Below are 14,553 nucleotides of genomic sequence, written 5' to 3'. Positions count from 1 at the left end.
GATCAGCTACAAACACACAGTGTTCAGCCAGACATCTGAGATCAGCTACAAACACACAGTGTTCAGCCAGACATCTGAGATCAGCTACAAACACACAGTGTTCAGCCAGACATCTGAGATCAGCTACAAACTCACAGTGTTCAGCCAGACATCTGAAATCAGCTCCAAACTCAGTGTTCAGCCAGACATCTGAGATCAGCTACAAACACACAGTGTTCAGCCAGACATCTGAGATCAGCTACAAACTCACAGTGTTCAGCCAGACATCTGAAATCAGCTCCAAATTCACAGTGTTCAGCCAGATGTCTGAGATCAGCTCCAAACTCACAGTGTTCAGCCAGATGTCTGAAATCAGCTCTAAACTCACAGTGTTCAGCCAGATGTCTGAAATCAGCTCCAAACTCACAGTGTTCAGCCAGATGTCTGAAATCAGCTACAAACTCACAGTGTTCAGCCAGGTATCTGAAATCAGCTACAAACTCACTCGCCGATTGGCCCTCACTTCTTTGGTGTGTATATAACTTGTACCTTGACAAGATTTTCCCCGGCTTGGGTTTGTAGTGTCTCTGCACCAACTCAACCAGTGCAGCGTATGACTTGTCGCAGGGTTTTTCGGGTGATAGAAGATCCTTCATCAACCTGTAGGTCTGGGATCCGCACACAGTCAGCAAACTAGCACGCAGTCGAGGTGCATCATCAGCGCCATCAATTCCGTTGGCAACGAAATACTCGTCCAGTCTCTCGCAAAAATCGACCCAGTCAATCAGTCATCTGAACTCGGATTGAATTCACTCAAAATTCAAAAATCACCCAACAGGTGGCGGAGCCCAGAAAAGGATATGACATCACAGTATGTTGCAATGCCACATGGTTCTCAAGGCACTATTTTACATTATTAGCCCCATTGGACTTTATCCAAAACGGGGCTTATGGATTTGGTCCGTGCGTCCGCAACAATGGGACCAAGGTGCCCGAAAAAGGCCAACCCCTGCTCTGCGGGGAAAATGGCCTCTAAAGGTGGTTCTTCTTCTTCTTCGTCCGCAACAATACCTCGATGTACGAAGCGATACTTGGCACAAAGACAATACGTGATGATATACATATGCACATGATTTTGTTTCACGATGCGGCGGCCATTTTGTTACCTAAACATGTCCCCAACAATTTTTCGGGCATGCATGGTCCGATTTTCTTCAAACTTGTTTACCCTCAGGTTCAACGAATGTATGACCCATGCACCCTGGTCTCTCCACTCAGCTGGACCCTGGTCTGTCGACTGAACTGAAAAACTCCTCCACACCTATCGAGTTTACATCCTTCATTATCTTAAACATCTGTACAATCAAATCGCCTCCTTTCAAATTTAATACAGTATGTATAAAGTCACGTCTCGTTCCTCATATATGAGTCGACATCACTGAGGAAAAGCAGCGCCATGTCGAGGGTGGTGTATATGAAGATGTATCTGAGAGACGTTGTTTGCTCAGGTTAAACTTTTTGTCTTCGTTTTTTTTCTTCTTCACATATACAGCGATGGCGATACGCGTTATGTTAGCAACATAATCGTTTTGCATGATTTCGTGTCGACTAGCAGGTGTGTCTTGGCTTGTGAGGAAGTGAGCACGAGAGGGGGGGAGCTTCCCGTCACGTGACGCGCCAGACGATGACAAAAGGTCATATGATATCAATGTGATTTCCGTTAAGGCAGCAGTGGAGTTAGTGACGCAGATAAATAAAGAGATATACATATATATATATATATATATATATATATATATATTAACTTTGGAGGATGTCGGGCCATGCAGTGCTGGATACGACTACCGAAACGAAGCCATTAATGAACGATCTTCCTCCGCCGTACTCCTCGCAGATTCCGGGATACGGCTCCGTGCCCCAACCCCAGCCATACCCGTATCCATACTCCGTGCATCCGAACCCGTACGTGTACCCACACTCTCAGGGTCAGGCACAAGGTGGGTAAACATGGTATGGAAGTGTTGGTACAGGTAATTAATGATGTAACGTTCACCGAATGGTGTGTGTGTGTGTGTGTGTGTGTGTGTGTGTGTGTGTGTGTGTGTGTGTGTGTGTGTGTGTGTGTGTGTGTGTGTGTGTGTGTGTGTGTGTGTGTGTGTGTGTGTGTGTATATATGTATATATATATACATATCATATGTGTCTGTGTATATATATATATATCGTGTGTATGTATATATATATATATATATATATATATATATATATATATATATATATAAATGGCCTCTAAAGGTGGTTCTTTATATATATACGTATATATATAATATATATCTGTGTGTGTGTATATATACAGTGCATTCAGAAAGTATTCAGACCCCTTCACTTTTTTCACATTTTGTTATGTTGCAGTCTTATGCTGAAATCGTTTAAATTCATTTTTTCCCTCGGCAATCTACACTCAATACCCCATAATGACAAAGAGAAAACAGGATTTTAGAAAGTTTTGCAAATTTATTAAAAAGAAAAAACTGAAATATCACATTGACATAAGTATTCAGACCCTTAACTCAGTACTTCGTTGAAGCACCTTTGGCAGCGATTACAGCTTCGAGTCTTCTTGGGTATGATGCAACAAGCTTTGCACACCTGGATTTGGGGATTTTCTGGCATTCTTCTCTGCAGATCCTCAAGTTCTGTCAGGTTGGATGGGGACCGTCGGTGGACAGCCATTTTCAGGTCTCTCCAGAGATCGATTGGTTTCATGTCAGGGCTCTGGCTGGGCCACTCAAGGATCTTCAGAGTTGTCCCGAAGCCACTCCTGCGTTGTCTTGGTTATGTGCTTCAGGTCATTGTCCTGTTGGAAGGTGAACCTTCGGCCCAGTCTGAGGTCCAAAGTGCTCTGTTTCAGGTTTTCATTGAGGATATCTCTGTACTTTGCTCCGTTCATTGTTCCCTCAACCCTGACCAGTCCCCCAGTCCCTCCTGCTAAAAAACACCCCCACAGCATGATGCTTCCACCACCATGCTTCACCGTTGGGATGGTATTGGGCAGGTGATGAGCGGTGCCTGGTTTCCTCCAGACATGACGCTTAGAATTGAGGCCAAACAGTTCAACCTTGGTTTCATCAGACCACAGAATCTTGTTTCTCACAGTCTGAGAGTCCTTTAGGTGCTTGTTTGCAAACTCCAAGTGGGCTTTCATGTGTCTTTCACTGAGGAGAGGCTTCCGTCTGGCCACTCTGCCATAAAGCCCAGATCGGTGGAGTGTTGCAGTGATGGTTGTCCTTCTGGAAGTTTCTCCCATCTCCACACAGGATCTCTGGAGCTCAGCCTGAGTGACCATCGGGTTCTTGGTCACCTCTCTTACCAAGGCCCTTCTCCCCCGATCGCTCAGTTTGGCCGGGTGGCCAGCTCTAGGAAGAGTCCTGGTTGTTCCAAACGTCTTCCATTTAAGAATTATGGAGGCCACTGTGCTCTTGGGAACCTTCAACGCAGCAGAATTTTTTTTTGTAGGTTTCCCCAGATCTGTGCCTCCACACAATCCTGTCTCTGAGCTCTGCAGGCAGTTCCTTCGACCTCATGGCTTGGTTTTTGCTCTGATATGCATTGTCAGCTGTGAGACCTGATATAGACAGGTGTGTGCCTTTCCAAATCATGTCCAATCAATTGAATTTACCACAGGTGGACTCAAATCAAGGTGTAGAAACATCTCGAAGATGATCAAGAGAAATGGGAGGAATCTGAGCTAAATTTAGTGTCATAGCAAAGGGTCTGAATACTTATGTCAATGTGATATTTCAATTTTTTCTTTTTAATAAATTTGCAAAACTTTCTAAAATTCTGTTTTCTCTTTGTCCGATGAGGGGAAAATGAATTTAAACGATTTCAGCATAAGGCTGCAACGTAACAAAATGTGAAAAAAGTGGTGTGTGTGTGTGTGTGTGTGTGTGTGTGTGTGTGTGTGTGTGTGTGTGTGTGTGTGTGTGTGTGTGTGTGTGTGTGTGTGTGTGTGTGTGTGTGTGTGTGTGTCCGTCCTTTTTGATCAAGAGCTTACAGGTAGTGAAGAATAAGACCACAACCCACTCGTCACCATTTAATTTGTTTTCCAGGTCTTGGTCACTGTCAGTCGGGACTCGGTCCTACACCTTATGTGGCCAACACGTACTCGACCGTTATCCACCCTCAAGTCTCCTCCGTCGTGGTTGTTGGTGGTTGTCCTGCTTGCCGGTGTGTGGGTTTTGTAATGATCAGCTGTTATTTTGGTTTCGATACAATTTGGATCCTTTTCTTTTGTTTTCATCATCGGCTTGAAGTGGAACTTGCACATGAACCACAGGCAAGAGATACATTTTTGGGAGACATCGGTATACTTTATACATTAAGTCGCTGGGGTACCCGGCGTTGCCCAGGTGAATAAAAAACATCAAATACTTACGTCAACTAACTTTTCCCAGGTTTAGTCGTTGAAAAATACGTAAAAAGAAATATCACAGAAATTTTTTTTAAAGGTAAATCTATAAATCGCAAAAGTCGCAAAATTATTAAGAATAGCAGGGACCCGAGGAACATCCACACAATTTAAAATGTTACCTTGAGTCCTCAAGTTTCCCCCTCTCGCAAACCCCAAGTCATCAACCCCCACCTCCCGAACTCCAAGTCCGTAATCCCCCCCAACCCTAAAGCATCGATCCCCTTCCCACTCTAGGCCTTTAACCACCCTTCCCCACCCCAACACAATTCCTCAACCTCCACCCCCCCCCCCCCCAACAAAATTCCTCACCCCTTACTTTGGACATAGGTGCGATTTTATTTTACCTCTGCCTGCCTGGCAGTCAAACAAAATTTAACGTCATTCCAAAAAGGGAACTTAGTGTTTTTGAGGATGTCATAATGGACACATATAGTGCATTCTGTTCAGAAAGTATTCACACCCCTATTTTCGCATCTTGTTGCAGCCTGAATTTAAAATGGATTAAAGCTAGATTTCTTTTTTTTTATCATGGATCTGTACATAATAAACCATAATAACAAGGTGAAAACATGTTTTTAGAATTTTTTTACTAATCGATTGAAAATGAAATACAAAAATATCTAAATAATAATAATAGAAGTATTCGGCTCCTGAGTCCATACTTCCAATACTGCCGAGAAGCGCCTTTGACAGTGACTCCAGCTTCGAGTCTTCTTGGATTCTTCATGCACTGTCAACTCTGGGACCTTGTTTCGAAACGTGTTTCTTTCTAAATCATGTCCAATCAATTGAATTGGCCACCCACAGGTGGACTCCAATCAATGGGGTATTATGTGTAGAAGTATTAGGTAGGAAACAAAAATCTCAATTAAATCCATTTTAAATTCAGGTGTAACACAACAAAATGTGAACAAAGTCAAGAGGTGTGAATACTTTCTGAAGGTGCACTGTACAACAGGCACAAATAACTCGTATAACATATTAAAAAAGAAAGGGCAATCAGAGATTGTAGACCCTCACCAGGATGTTTTCAGTGGTTTTTAAGGCGTTTGTTTTAAAACAAATATGGCGGCCAAACCACGTGACCGATGACCATTTTTTTCCCCCTCCGCCAATTTATCCCTAGATTATGCTCAATAAATTTCATCTTAATCGGATGAAGTTTTGTACTTGTCGAATTATGACGTCATAATGGAGGCACCTATGACATCATCATTAACATATTTTATTCCCGATGGAGAGTTCTTTACAATGAGCCGTCAATTTTTTTCTATTCAGTGCTTTCGGAGATATAGAGGTACAAAGTTTTTCGGTTTCCCCAAGATGGCGGCCGAACCACGTGACCTATGACAATTCTCATAAAAAATTCTACAGGTGGAGTTGCACCTATGGTGAAAATTTCCTGTCAATCGGACCAACGGTTGCAGAGAAAATCATATTTTATCTGTGCAGACAAACAGACAAACGAACAAAGACTCAAATGCAATACCCTCTCCTCTGGCGAGGGTAATACGATGGTGTAATAGATGTTGCATCAACGGCAGTAAATTTCCGAAAGAATTTTTTTTTTCAACTTTTAAAATGTTTTTTATTTGAATTGAATTATTTATTTGTACACTGTAAAACACAAATCTGTTTTAGGCACTTTCAAAACCCTTCCGTTTAGCAGTACGTGGATAAAATATTGATGCCGTCTCATGCCCTGAGGGCAGAGTAACTGAGATTCTGCATTCAGACAAATATGATGGTGTCGAGCACTGTTTGGTGCAAAACGCAAAGCAAGAGTTCAAAAGACCATTTCCATGCCCTTTCTCCTCACCCTCCTGTTTCATACCATTTCCCATCTCCGCAGTGTTGGTGTACTTGAAGATGACTTTACCTGTTTGGGGATCCTCTGTGCCATCATTTTCTTCCCCATTGGATTGGTGTGCTGCCTGTTACTTCGGCAGAGGCACTGTCCCCACTGTGGTGCCATATTCAGCTAGGTGGTTTAGTGCTGGAGTGCGGTGACTGAGAACGTCCGGCGATCTGAAATCGTCTGGATTTAAACTGCCTCGTTACCTTTTTTTCTGTTTAAGTTGATTTAAACTCGTAATCGCATATATTTGTTTAATCCAAATCGAATCCTTTGGTGCACAAGATATTGAGTTCATCTTTTTGATGCGAATCTTTCTTTTCTTCCTTTCCCTGTTGTTATTCTGCATCTTGTCGAGCAAAAAAAAATAGGTGAAATTGTACAGAATGTTTTGCGTATGCATCTGCCTGGAGCAGAAATTAGTTGTTGAATTATATTCATGAATATGATGAAGTGAGCTTTCTTTCTTTTTTAGAGAAGGGGGTGGAGGGTGAGGGAGGGGGTTTGTGGCACAAGGCTTGAGAGATGTTTTTGCACAGAAATAGTAGGGGGATTTAAGAAGGGGCGTTTCCTCAAATGTCTTTCTGCTTCTTCAACCATGTCTTGGTGGATGTACCACCTGAGCAATGGCAAGGAATTCCATGCATGAGAAATCAAACCAAACGTGATAAAAGCCTAGCTCATTTGAGGCGAATGACGTTGGGCAGTTTCTTGTGGCCTGGTTTGGTATTGGCAGTCCAAATGGAGCATCTCATTGGGTTTTACAAGAGTAGTCAAGATATTCATAGCGTGGTGCATATTGCCTTTGTTCACCCTTTGAGGAGGTTCATTGTCATTCCCAACTTCTTCTTTTTTTTTTTTTGGCCCCCATTGTTGTCCCCCGTCGCACCGTGAAAGGGGGACTATGGTTTTACCCTCCGTCCGTGTGTGCGTCCGTGCGTGCGTACCCTTGAGCGGAATATCTTGGAAAATAAATGAACTACTAACTTCTAATCTGGTGTATGGGTGTATCTCTCCATAAGGAAGAACGCTATTGAAAATTGGGTCGCCACGTCAAAATCCAAGATGGCCGCCGCCATGTATGTCTGAACCTTGTGAGCGGAATATCTTGAAAAATAAACGAACTACTAACTTCTAATCTGGTGTGTGGGTGTGTGTCCAGCGCACTCGCAAATATTATCGACTCTTCCATATTTTCTGCGTCTTCCACTTTGTCAACTCGCATCACTTCACCGACGGGGGACCTAGGCGTAACGCTTGTTTAATTTTAAATTGACAATCTACGCATCCTTCTTGAGGCTGTGTATTCCACCATTATCGTTTATCCAAAAGCTTTACCGTTTTCCACATTTGATCCTCCAACGTAAAGAATGGAGCTGTTGCAGTGACCTACGACTCAATTATTGCTGTAACAGTTATACTTTAAGAAAATCTACTTTGTTGAACTTTATTGAAAAAGTGAACTAAAAAAACAACAGTAAATGGTATTGCCCCGATCATACTCAAAAGCAGTCTCTTATTTGCTATCTGATTCAATGCCAGTTACCACAACCCCAAATCCCCTACATAGTCATAATGATGAAACATCATGAGATTGCATTGCCTGACCAGCTCGTACTTCCAGTTTGATGCTTCCTGTTTTAAAATGACAAATTAACAATGCAAGCACATACTGGCTTGGGCCTACAATTGCCACAACAGCTCGGTTGGTCGGGGGAGGCTTGGCCCAAATCTTACGCGAACCGGCTGGCCAGACCCGAGGTTGGACTACAGTTAGGGCAGGGATTTTGTTCAGGCTGTTGGTGATGGCTCGCTTCCTCTTCACAATTTCACTGTGGGATTAGACGTTGATGAAAGATTTTTTTTGTATACTGAATCGAGGCTCGTGAAAGAGCTGACATTTATTTCACAAACAAATCAACCAGACAAACAAAACATACAAAAAGAGGGAGCGGAAGACAAGATGGGGAGAGGAGGGGAAGCACACAAACACTACACCTGAGAGCAGGGAGAAGCACGGGAGGGAGAGGGCCTGGGAGGAGGAGGCGTGGGAGGGGGGGGGGGGGGAGGGGGGAGGGGGGAGAGGTGTAAAACACGAGACCAAGGACTTCCAGGACAGAAATTGGTATTTCAAAAAAGTGTAGGATTTAGGGTGAAATTAGCGGGGGTAGAAAAGATCAAGGTTTTGGATGGGGGAAGATAAGAGATGGTGGTGAACAGCTGTTTTAAAGACCTGGAGGGTGGAGTGTGATTGAAGAGAGTGAGGGAGTTTGTTCCAGAGGTGGGAGAAAAGAGGAATGAAGGAGTGAAGGTGAGCAGAAAGTCTTGATTTTGGCAGTTTAACCATAAGAGGGTTGCAGGCAGATCTTGTGCGACCTGTCGGAATATTTGGGGGACAGAGCCCAGAGAGAGCTGGGGGGGGCAAGGCCGGAGAGGAGTCGGTAGAAGACGGAAAGACCACCAACCTGCCTGCGGTGAGTGAGTGAAAGGCCCTTGGAGTTAGCTTCATCACGGGAGATTCCAATGATTCTGAATGCTTTGGTTTCAACAGCGTGAAGATGAGCTAGGTGTGAGGCAGGAGCACCAGCCCAGAGGGGAGAGCAGTATTCCATTGAGCTGCGGATGAAAGCCTTGTATGTGGTGAGGAGCTCAGGTGTGCCAAGGAAGGACTTCGCACGACGGAGGATGCCCAGTTGGCGACTGGCTTTGGAGGCCAGATTTGAAATGTGGTTTTCCCAGGAAAGATCATGGCAGATACAACAACAACAACAACAACAACAACAACAACAACAGATAGACCCAAAAGCTTGAGTGACAGTTTATTGCTGGGCCGAGATTTAAACCCTTCCTAGACACCTTGGAGGCGAGTGTGCATACTTCTACACTGGCTCAGGCCTTATTAACTGTTCATTTGGAGTCTTTTATATGCTTTCAGTGATACGAGAAGACGTCACACCTCGATAAGGAAAGTGCCTAATAAACCATGACAATTTAATGTGTCACTTTATGCTCTCATGGCTGCTTCGTGCTCTACACCGTTTGCCAAATTCAAACTCGTCAGGAATTATACGAATTTTGTGCATGGCGAGACGATCTACATAGCTGATATTGTAAAAAGGGTACTTCCTCATGCTGACCTTATTCCAGAACTAATTGTGGGATCTTCAATGATGCAAGTAGTCTAGAAACAGCTGGCTGAATGCCCCCCTTATCCTCCCAGCCCTGAAATGATCGTTAATTAAAGCACCAGTGAATGAACGATGCACACATATGCACACATTATATCTTTTTTGCTGCTTTAAAAATAAAATATCTGGGTTTTGTGGAGGTTGGTTTTGTGTAATAGAATTGATGACATTTCCCAACCAGATTCAAGCTTTAGCAACAGAGACCTTGAATGCCTTGTTTTTGTTTGGAGTGAACAGCACTATTGATAACGCACAACTGCAAACTAAAGCGACCCGTTACCCCAGGACGGTGAGAGTTCACTAACATAATGTGCATTACAAGTGCTTTTCCTAAGATTGCTTGTGGCAATGGTTCCAAGTCAGAAATTTTGAAGACGAAGTCCGATATTTTATTACCTCTGCCACCAAAGGTGGGTGGATGTTGTGTTTTCATCCCTGTCTTTTTCTCTGTGTATGAGCAGGATATCTCAAAGTTATGGGCAGATTCAGACAAACCTTGGGGGTATGACAAGGATGAATTGATGAGATTTTGGTGAAGATCCGGATCCGAGAATTTTTTGAATGTTCACCATCGACTGTTAGGGCAAAAAAACGATGTACAGCACGATATTTTGAAACTTGGTGGATGAGTTGGGTATGAGACAAGAACAAGCCGGTTTAATTTTGTAGGTCTGGATCCAGATCCGGCCTACCGGTGGGATGCAAAACAAACTGAGGCTGGTGGAGGTATGCTCTCTACCGAGTGCCGTTCAGTTAACTCTACCACCGGTGGTGGATAGAGGTCGTTTCCACCCTTGTTTGTTTGTCTGTGAACAGGATATCTCAAAAAGTTGTGGATGGATTCAGATTAAATTTGGTGGACAGGTTGTGTGTATGACATGGACGAAATATATTTTGGTGAAGATCAGGATATGGATTTGGATCCAATAACTTTTCATGTGAATATTCACCATTGAGAGACAGGGGGGGAAACAATGATGTATAGGACAATATCTCAAAAATGTTGTGGACGGATTTGGATGAAACTTGGTGGACAGGTTGGGTGTGTGACAAGGAAGAGTTGATTCAACTTTGGTGAAGATCCGGGTGCGAGAATCGTTTTTAATTTGTTAAGTGATTCTTCACCATTGAGTGATTAGGGCCAAAATCGATATGTAGTATGGTATTTCAAAAGGTTGTGGAAGAATGGTTCAGGTCTGAATCCAGATCCGGCCTATCAGTGGGATACAAAACGTAAACTGTTCAGCCTGGCGGAGGTATGCTCTCTACTGAGTGCTGTTCTAGTTTAATCTGATATAGTGGACAGTGTTGTAACCCGTAATACCCCTTCATAAGTTGGTTGGTAGAAACGGTGATGGTTCAGAGTGATGCGGGGAAGCCGAACAATCCAAGAAGCGCAATGTACTCTCGCCACCAACAACAGCAACCGGTTTATTTGTAAGCAAACAAAGTACATAGAATTGTAAATGATTCTCAAATGTAGAATAGCATTACAATTGGAACAGTCATGGATGCTTCTATTCCTGTACAAAGTAACTTGTACCTGAAAATTATTTAAACTAAAGAGGAAAGGGAAATGCAAATGGAATTTGAGCTTCAAAAAGGTTTACTTTGTAAAATGAAACCGATATGATCACTCATAACTACCAATCACAAAATTCTAAATATCCTCAAAACATTTTCCATATACTTCCTTTGTCAAATTGCAACAGGTATACAGTTAATGGAGGGAGTAGTTGGGTGTAGTATAGTATGGGGTTGGGATTGTGCTAGCTTTGGGAGGGTGATGATGAGGTTGATTAGGAGGATGACGGTGAAGGTGAAAATCATGATTTGGGGATTCTTTTTGCCTATTCATTGTTAATTGGCTTATGTGTGGTTATTTAACCTGCCTTCGCCCTGTGGTGGCCATGGTGTGTTAAGCAAAAAAAAAAAACAGTTATTAATGTTCAAAGCGCAGTTAAAAAGACGTTTTTATACATTATAGTTGTATTGAATTTATTTATTAATGAATACGATATTCAGCTTAACTACAAGGCTGCTGATATTTAACTATCAAATCTTAAAGGTAGGAAAACTATTTTACATTAAAAAAAAAGAAGGCTTTATTGGTCGTTTTCTGCTATGTTATGGTTCAACGCCTCCGTTCAACGAAAATGATAGTATGACAAAGCAAAATGTAGAGACCCCCCTTGCTTTACCCCCATATTACCAAATATGGTGTGTGTGGGGGGGAGGGAGGAGGGGTTACTATCATCCACACTACCTTCCAGCACCAATGTTGCTTCATAGGAATGTGAACAGTTTAGTTTTCCTGGCCTGTATGAGGAAGGCCATAATGTGCTTCCTTTAAGACTTATCTCCACGCCGTCTGTCTGTTACGCTATCTCCTCAAATTGTTGGGTAGAAATCCCCCAAACTTGGTAGATATGATCACCACATGGCAGGAAGGTGCAAGACCAGTCTGTTTTGGCCTCGCCCCTTGTGCCCCCAGGGCGGAGTTAAAAGGTCAAATGGCAAACGATGCAATTACGGGCACATTTTGAAACATTATTTTAATGAAACTTTGTATGTGCAATCAACATTGGGGGACGTGTGAAATATCTAATTTTTTGGGATTTGACCCCTAGTTCATGCCTCAAGGGGTGGTGACTTAGGGTCACAGAGGTCAAAACAGAAGATTTTTTAAACTCAAAATTTGATATAGGAGCTATTTCTGGTGGAACGTTTTCAACTTTCATAAGTTCAACTTTGCTTTAGGTGGAAAATGTGGGGATTTGCGATGGCGCGCCATTGACGTCACTCGTTTATATATAGGTCATAACGATTATAGTACTGTACACTCATAATGTAGTTTGTTCAGGGAAATTTCATTTTGTCTCCTTGGTAATGTCTCATGATTTCACCCTCACCACTTTCCCTTCATTGAGGATACGCCTACTAAATAGACTCCATCTTGCCTGTGATGGATAAGAAGTACTACTAGTCAATGATCTAGATTCTAGAGTCTGACTGAGGCTTGAAGTGAAAGGTTTATCGTGTCTGAGGTTGAGAATGGTCTATGTGTGGTAGACCACCACAGATTGTAATGATCTAACGGTGCACATGACATGGTTCTCTTGGCATCCAGGAGATGGAACAATTTTGTCTTGTGAACGCTGAAAATGCAGTAACAATAACTTGGTGAAAACGTGACCTTCGGCCACTTCTGTTTGATCACGAGGCATTGGGTGGTCTTTGGGTCAAATCAATGGGCCAGAGCGGTCATTGGACAGGGTTCGTTTCAGCTGGACAGCAGCGATTTGGGAAGGTCTGCAGAAAAGAACAAAAGAGGCATCACAAAACATTTGTCATCTAATTTATACAGATGTGAGTGATCTCAATCATAAAAATATAGAACAATGGTTAAAGATGTCATTATTGCTATATGGTGTGCCCCTCTGTCCATCCGTCACTCAACCAATCTCTATTTTTTTTTTTTATACCACATGGGTCAGGCTGTTTGGTATTCCAACCTGAGCACTTAGCTCATGATGCTGGACTTGCAGCTTTATATTACAAGGAAGTTGATGCATCCATTATCTACTGATGTCCTTGTAATTCATGTAGTTCTCCTAATGTCTGTTGTGAGCGATTTATGTACGAGCTCCTACATGAGCTTCAGATTACTATTTATAGAAAAGTTTAAGTGACCCGTATGTTTCCCCATTTTAACAAGAGGGAGAATTCCTTTTTTTTCTTCTTTTTTTCTTTTCTTTTGTGTACAAGATCGAGACTCGTGAAAGAGCTAACATTAATCACACAAAAAGTCAAACCGACACATAAAACACAAAATAAGGGGAGCGGTAGACAAGATTGGGAGAGAGGGGGAAGGACACAAACACAAAAAGTGTTTTCACCAAAAAGGCCATAACTGTGAAAAATTTGTGAAACACCCTGAAATTCGAACTTGTTCTGTAATTTATCATAATAAAGCCGTGTACCAAGTTTCAGTTGAATATGTTAAAGGGTATGGGGAGAAAGTCTGGAAAGCCACACGTGGGACGGACAGACAGATGGAGAACAGAGCTATAGTTCCCTCCGGTGCAACCAGGAGGGGTCTATTAAACTCCTAAAGTACAATACTCTATCTATAGAATGCAGTTGGAGCATGCCTTGTGTAGATGCTCTATCCATGTATCAAACACAACCATTATTTCCAAACCAGAAGGTAGAACAAAATTCCTCGGTACAACAGCTTTTATATTTATAATGAAACTTATGAATGAATGAAACTTATTATGAGAATGAAGTTTCACAAACTGGTTCACGAATAATAATCCTTTTCCAAAAAAGGAGGTGGAGATGTTGAGTTCTGGGAGAACTGACTCCCACCTCCTAAAACCTGCATATGGAGATAACAACCAACGATAGTGTCCTTATAAATGTTATATTCGTGACAAGTGTAGAAGTAGGACTTCTACATTAATCCAAATTAATTAATACTATCTTGTTGGATAAGTTTCCCTGTAGGAAATTACAATCTTTTTCTACAAAATGTCTGAACCATTTCATCTCTCAGGCACATATGGAAAATGAATTTGTGCTAGGCCAGTAAAAATGTACTCTTGAACTGTGCCAATGAAAAGTGTAGTCGAAGCAAATTCTTTCGAATGCATGTATAAGCTGTCTTCCCCTGTGCTGTCTTTCCCTCGTGGTCCCCCTGTGCTGTCTTTCCCTCGTGGTCCCCCTGTGCTGTCTTTCCCTCGTGGTCCCCCTGTACTGTCTTTCCCTCGCGGTCCCCCTGTACTGTCTTTCCCTCGTGGTCCCCCTGTGCTGTCTTTCCGTCGTGGTCCCCCTGTGCTGTCTTTCCATCATGGTCCCCCTGTGCTGTCTTTCCCTCGTGGTCCCCCTGTGCTGTCTTTCCCTCGCGGTCCCCCTGTGCTGTCTTTCCCTCGTGGTCCCCCTGTGCTGTCTTTCCCTCGTGGTCCCCCTGTGCTGTCTTTCCCTCGTGGTCCCCCTGTGCTGTCTTTCCCTCGTGGTCCCCCTGTGCTGTCTTTCCCTCGTGGTCCCCCTGTG

At 42.9% G+C, this 14,553-nt stretch overlaps 2 protein-coding genes across 2 annotated transcripts in view; one reads left to right on the top strand and one right to left on the bottom strand.

Moving 5' to 3' along the window:
* The first annotated feature begins 1,657 nt into the window (after nucleotides 1-1,657).
* Nucleotides 1,658-6,756, top strand: LOC137426832 (membrane protein BRI3). The gene is made up of 3 exons (XM_068115772.2): nucleotides 1,658-1,976; nucleotides 4,091-4,208; nucleotides 6,305-6,756. The coding sequence occupies exons 1-3, from the start codon at nucleotides 1,793-1,795 to the stop codon at nucleotides 6,435-6,437; spliced, it is 435 nt and encodes a 144-aa protein (XP_067971873.2). The 5' UTR covers nucleotides 1,658-1,792; the 3' UTR covers nucleotides 6,438-6,756.
* A 4,141-nt stretch (nucleotides 6,757-10,897) lies between these two features.
* LOC137426833 (BAR/IMD domain-containing adapter protein 2) overlaps nucleotides 10,898-14,553 on the bottom strand; it is a 61,680-nt gene continuing 58,024 nt past the window's right edge. The window contains exon 14 of the mRNA XM_068115773.2: nucleotides 10,898-12,807. Within this exon, the coding sequence (XP_067971874.1) occupies nucleotides 12,738-12,807 (70 nt within the window). The 3' untranslated portion in view covers nucleotides 10,898-12,737. The remainder of the gene's footprint in view (nucleotides 12,808-14,553) is intronic.

This window comes from Myxine glutinosa, chromosome 5 (genome assembly GCF_964187855.1).
Source record: "Myxine glutinosa chromosome 5, kmMyxGlut1.1, whole genome shotgun sequence".
Classification (NCBI taxonomy): domain Eukaryota; kingdom Metazoa; phylum Chordata; class Myxini; order Myxiniformes; family Myxinidae; genus Myxine; species Myxine glutinosa.
Note: the sequence above shows the minus strand (reverse complement) of the source record. Positions and strands in the feature narration are given on the sequence as shown.